The sequence below is a fragment of the Lepidochelys kempii genome, chromosome 3 (assembly GCF_965140265.1).
Source record: "Lepidochelys kempii isolate rLepKem1 chromosome 3, rLepKem1.hap2, whole genome shotgun sequence".
Classification (NCBI taxonomy): Eukaryota; Metazoa; Chordata; order Testudines; family Cheloniidae; genus Lepidochelys; species Lepidochelys kempii.
Genome location: NC_133258.1, coordinates 148,644,725 through 148,650,724, shown reverse-complemented (window position 1 = coordinate 148,650,724; position 6,000 = coordinate 148,644,725). Strand labels below are relative to the sequence as shown.

Genomic DNA, 6,000 nt, shown 5'->3' with positions numbered 1-6,000 from the left:
GTGCTCAAGATGGGGTGGGGGAAAGGCCCCCCGGATTTACCCCACATCCTAGATAGGCTGACACTTTACAGACTCAGAATGAGATCAGCTCCCTGCTGCAGGGAGCCTGGCAGGCCCACATCTCAGGACGGAGGACAGTATGGTCTAGTGATTAGAGCCAAGGGACAGGACTCCTGGCTCTGCTGTGTGACCTGGGGGCACCTTCTCCCCACCCCTGGACCTCAGAGTCCCCATCTGTAAAGTGCTCCTCTTTGTAAAGCACTGAAAGGCCTGGGCTGCCCAGTTTGTGCACTGATTTAATTACCTCCATCTTGGTGCAACCCCCTGGAGTGGTCTTAAATTGGTTTAAGAGTGGAGCTGCCCTGATTTAATGACCTTGGTTTATCGGTGAAAAAAGAGAAATTGCTAGATAAGGACAAACGATTGGAATAGAACCCAGGAGTCCTGACTCCCAGTCACCCCTGCCCTAACCACTAGGCATCACTCAGTTTATCCAGGCATCACTTTATTTCCACACTTACCTGTCTCTTTCCCTCCCTTGCTCCCGCGTTTGGTTTGTTTGCAAACATTCATGTTAAGCTCCTGTTTCCAAAACAAACAAAAGAAAGGAGGGGAAGAAGAGGAGGGTGATGTCTGAGCCAGTAACTGCTGTCCTCCCTTGGTGAACCAGTTTGGGCCTCAAAATGGGGTGGGAGGGGTTGTCTCTGGGTCATAACTTCCTCCCCCCGGGCTGGCAGTGCAGGGATCTCCCTCAGATCACAGGAGCTACCTGCCCTTTGGTAACACCTGAATAGTTTGTCATGTCAATTAAGTCTCAATGGATGGAATTGCCTGCAGTTCTGGACCCCTCCCCATGGCACCACCTAGTGCCCAATCTCCAGTATGACAGGTATTTGCATTGCTGTGTTGCCAGCAGGGACCCAGCATACATGGACCAGTGGAAACAACCAGCGGCCCTGCAACAGGGAAGGACTGCAAACCCGGCGCCCAGGTAGTTGCCCTTGGGATCTCTGGGCCTCTCAGCCCCTCTTCACAGTGTGAATTGAGTAAAGGCGTCTCCACTGTGACTGGAGCACATTCCTTCCTGGTGGGGCCTGGCCTCTGAGGATGGGGCAGGTGTAATCATAATTAACCCAGGCAGGGATTGATGCTGTGACCCAGTTTGGGTCCCATCCACACTGGCTGGGCCACATCAGGGGGGGAGCCACTTCAGTCACAATTCAGCCTCTACTTTAACAAACTTATTGCCCCCATGACTGGGCAGGGATTGCTCTGTGGCACCCCTCAAACACCTCGCTCGGCAGTGGGGACAGGACTTGGAGCCTTCTGCTCCGTAAGATCCAGCAACAAGGAGAATCTCTGTTGCCACCAGTATTGGACCTGTGACCCTTGGGAGCAATTCCAACACCATCCCATCTGGGGCAGCTCAGGGAAAGTTGGGACCAAGACTTCTAGGGAGGGAAGGAAGTGCTTCCCATTAGGGATGAGGGCACCCTGCAGATCTGCGATGAACTGGAGAGCCTCACCCCTGGATTGAGGCAAATGTCCCCTTTGCGGTGATGATAGTTTTTCCAGAAACCCAAAGGAGAGCTGAGAACAGGGCTTAGTTGGGGAGACCCTGTGCACCATACTTCCAGTCTCTCCCAATGGCTTTCTCCTGCTTTTCCTGCATGTTTTCAGTCTGCAGCTGGGCAGGTGCTGCTCTGGAGAGACCCTGCTTCCCGAACAGGCAACAGGTAGCAGGGTACTGGAGCACCAGTCAGCTACATTTGGACCAAACCCTTTGGAATCAGACAGCAAATACCTATGAGGAGGCCAGAGTCCCCCACCGTTGGGGGTCTCCCCAGCTGCCCCCCTCCATGAGCATGTCTAGGGGGAGCCCTAGGCTGGAAGTGACCTCTTTAGTCTGGGATGGACACCCCCTGGGGCCTAGGGAAGGAGCATGTGTCCTCTGGCCTCCTCCTCCTCACAGAGAGTGGAAATGATCTGAACCCTGCTGAGATGCCAGAACAACACTGCCATCTCCACCCCGGGGCACATCCTGCCCCGTGGGAGGTTCCTCTGCCATCTCCAGACTGAATGCATGGTTACAGTGTTGGTAACCCTGGGACAGGTGGGTGGGGAGAGGTAGGAATGAGATGCCAGGACTGGAAGGGAAACACGGGAACGTCTGGTCCCTGAGGTTGGCTGTCTGGTGTGTGTCCCCCCAGTCCTGGCTCCTCTCACACACAGGGCCCTTGTTTTCTGGCCTTAGGGAGACAGCAGCTCTTCTAGGGCTCAGGGCCATGGGAAGAATGACTGGACAACGTGGCTGTTGTTACAAACCTGGCCAATGAGTACATGATTCTGCTTGACTTTCCGGAGACCATGGGCATGAGCTCTGTGCTGAGCCAGATGCACACTGGGGTATGCAGCTCGGGATGTGCCCCGGCCAGTTTGAATTTAGCTAACAAGAGCCCGTAGCTGCAGCAGCATGGATTTCAGCACAGCCTGCCCAAGATCCTGGGATATATTCCCATTCAGAGCCTGCACCCGTGTGGCTGTGTCTTCTCTGCTATGTTTGGCTGTCCTAGCTCACATGAGTATGCCTCTGCGAGCTGCAATCACACCTTCAATGACTGTTTACACGTACTCCAGGGGAGAATCAAAGAGCAAACCCTGGGGGTTTTGCACAGCTAGGTTTGGTGCCAGGGATGCAACTATCCTGGACATGGGTTACAGGTGGTAGATGGAGGGCATCAGTGGACTATGCTGGGGTGAAGCTGGCAGGTGTATGGGCAGGTAGTCCTGGTGTTCAGAGAAACCAGCGCTGTCCCTAGGAGCAGGAGATTGTTTCTGGGGAAACTGCTTCCAAGAGAGGCAAAGGGGCTGGGACGCTCAGACAGGACAGAATGCTACAGTTCACTATTGTGGTCACTAGGGGGCACAACAGCTCAGCCAATGCACCTGCCAGGGCAAGTTTTGCAGAATGGATTTGATTCTCAGAATAGCTTAGCACCCGCACCCCACACCACCTCTCAGAGCATGAGATCCCAGCACCCCCAGCTTGTTGGTGCCAGCCCAGACCTCTGCTCCCACAGCCTGCCCGTACTGCCCTGGACCCCCAGCCTGCTCTCAGTACTCAAAGCACTGGCCATGTCTCCATGCGCTGGGGTTATGGTTGGGACCCCCTGCCCCCTCACTGTCCATGGAGCCCCCCCTGAAATGGGAAGCCAGAGTGGGAGTGAGCTGAGCAGGGGCTGAGGAGAGAGACACCAAGATGTCTCCACACCAGTCCCTTCAGCCCTGGGGGCCTGGCTCTGCTGGGGCCGACGCGGGTGGCTGAGGCCTGCATGGTGCTCGCGCTCCCCTCCCCCAGTGGCGGCGTGGGAGTCAGTGGCAGACACATGAGGAGGCATGTTCACTCTTTGTATAGAAAAAGGCAACTGTACAGCTACATTTACAGAGACAAACGGGCCGGGCCCCCACTCGCGCCAAGGGGCACCCAGCCCGGCAAGGCCTCACGGAGCATGGGGTGGCTCATGGCAGTGCTGTCCTGCACTAGCCTTCTCACTCTCTGCGCCCCGCCCCCAGCCAGCATCCCTGCTCCACTCCGCCAGTGCCTCCTGCTGGGGAAGATCAAAGTCTGGGGCAGTGCAAGCAGCTGGGGTCAGTGTCACCTGGAGGGAGGGCAGGAGCAGGGGAAAGGCCAGGGCAGGAGGAGAGGAAGGCAGTGCAGTAATTAAGGCATCTGACTGGCATTCAAGACACCTGGGCTCTATCTGCAGCCCTGCCCCAGTTCCCCAGCTGGAGTATGGGGTCATGACCCTTCCCTAGCTCCCAGGAGGGAGGGGGAGGAATAAAGCCATGAATGTCTGAGAGGCTCAGCAGCCATAGAGATGGGGGGTCACACACGTATATAGGGCGGAGCGGGATGGAGTGCAGTCTGCAGGACTCCCTTTCACTCAGCCAGGCATGGGGCGTTTCCCTTGCTAGGGGAGGGGGAGAGACACTGGACAAGGGTGAACGCTCCAGGGACCCCTTGAGAGGAGGGCGGGATGGGGAGAGCCAGTCACAAGCAGCCCCCAAGGGGGGCAGTGCCCCAGGCACTCTTTTTTCTTTTGAGCTAAGGACCCCAGACTTGGCGGGTGTGATATGAATTTGAGGCAGGATCCTGGCATCTGTGTGTGGGGAGGGAGTCACACGACACGGGGCAGGGGGAGATCTGTGTGTGCAAGGGATCCAGGGGTCACACACAGTATGGTGGGCACACAGGTCCTAGAGCCATCACACAAGCTGGGGGTAGGGCAAAGTGGCCCAGCAATGGGAGCCCCAAGCCATCCTCAGGGCAGGTGGAGGTTGCTCCCCAGGTCAGAGGGCGTAAGGTCTGTTAAAGCAGTGAGAGTTCATAGCAGTACACAGGAGACGTTCCCCACGGCACCGTAGCCTCTATGTGCTGGCTGGGGGATGAGAAGCTGAACCAAGCATGGCCTCATTGTCCATGCTGCCGCCCCGCTAGATCACCGTCCGGAAGAGGAAGGAGAACACGGCTCCCAGCGCCAGGCCCAGTGAGAGGAAAAAGGCCATGATGGCTCCAGCTGTCTCGGCTTCATGGGCGAGCACCTTTCTGGGGGAGGAGAGAAGCGTCAACCCAGCAGCACTGTGCACCAGCCCCAACCCTTGGTGACTCCTGTCCTAAGCCTTCCTGTAGGAATCAGTGCCCTGCAGCTCCCCAACATCTCCCACTCCATTCTCAGGGCTGAAGGGAAAGGGAACGAGAACCTAGAATGAACTAGGAGTTGTCTTTGGGGAATAATCCTGCACCACCCCAAACAGAAGGGTTGGGAGGGACCTCAAGGGGCTTCTCAATGCACACTTCAGCAGAACATGTGGGAACTAGAGCAGGGGGGCTGCCCCCACCCTCGCTCGCAGCCGGCGCCCTCGCTCCTGCCCCGCCCCTCCTGCTCTTCCAGCTCTGGTCCCCCCACCTGTGTGGCACAGAGCAGTTAAAATATTTCTGCTGGACACCCCACCCCTTGTGGCAGAGTCGGGCTGAGAACCCAGGTCTCCCGACTCCCAGATCTGTGCTTCAACCCCTGCTTGTGGGTCAGAGCAAGGGACTGGGGGGATCCTGGGGCACACACAGGGTCTTCTCCCCGCCCTGTGGCCAGGGCCGCTTTAGAGACCCATTGTTCTACCGCCAGAAAGAAGCCTCAAGTGCCTGACAGAGAACAGTTTAGTCCAGTTTCCAAGGGCCCCCAGGATTGTGGTACTGACACTGCAGGGAAGGAGGGGACAGGATGGCATGTGAGGGGGAGCAGCCTGCAAAGGGCCCCCCATGTTGGAGGGCAGGAGGTTCCCTTCACGCCACTGGGAATGCACTTGGTGAGCAAGTTCATTGAACTGCCCGGCTGTTATGCACTGGAAAAACACTGGCGGAGTGTGTGTAGGCCTGACACGCCCGTCGGTGGTGCTCTCGTGCTGCCTCTGCTGACTGTGCTGGAACATGGCAGGCAGAGCAGAAGTCTGCACTAAGGGTGGTGCCCAAACCAGAAACCTGCTCTTTTCAGGCTGTGGGAGGAATGCAGGGGCTGGGGCGGGGTGTCACGCCCAGCCACACGGGGCTGAAGCTGAGCCAGGGGTCGAGCTGGCGCTGTATGCGGAGCAGGGGGTGGGGTTAGGAACCAGGCCGGCCAGCAGCAGGGAGAAGCGCTGGCATGGCTGCCACTTGATAATCACTCACGCTGGTGACGGGGAGAGGGAAAGGGGGGCCGGAAGGGCACCTGCTTCTGGAAGGGAAGGGGGCCGAGGAGGCAGTCGCAGCAAAGGGCAGGGAGGGTGCTGACTGTTTCCCGGGGGGGCTTCTCTGCAGCAGTAACCCCATCCCCACGTCCCCCTGGGATGAGCGCCCAGCTCTGAGTTATGGGCTCGTAAAAAGACCACAGCTGCTAAGTGTCAGGCACAGCGCCATCCTGCAGCTCCCGGTGCCAGCATACCCCTCGCCTTGACAGACTGCAGGGC

At 57.8% G+C, this 6,000-nt stretch overlaps 1 protein-coding gene across 6 annotated transcripts in view; it reads right to left on the bottom strand.

The window, feature by feature from the left end:
• Window positions 1–3,394: 3,394 nt before the first annotated feature.
• Window positions 3,395–6,000, bottom strand: part of SLC29A1 (solute carrier family 29 member 1 (Augustine blood group)) — a 57,262-nt gene continuing 54,656 nt past the window's right edge. For all 6 annotated transcript variants that reach the window (XM_073338506.1, XM_073338507.1, XM_073338504.1 and 3 more), the window contains one exon: window positions 3,395–4,606. In XM_073338506.1, the coding sequence (XP_073194607.1) occupies window positions 4,495–4,606 (112 nt within the window). In that variant the 3' untranslated portion in view covers window positions 3,395–4,494. The remainder of the gene's footprint in view (window positions 4,607–6,000) is intronic.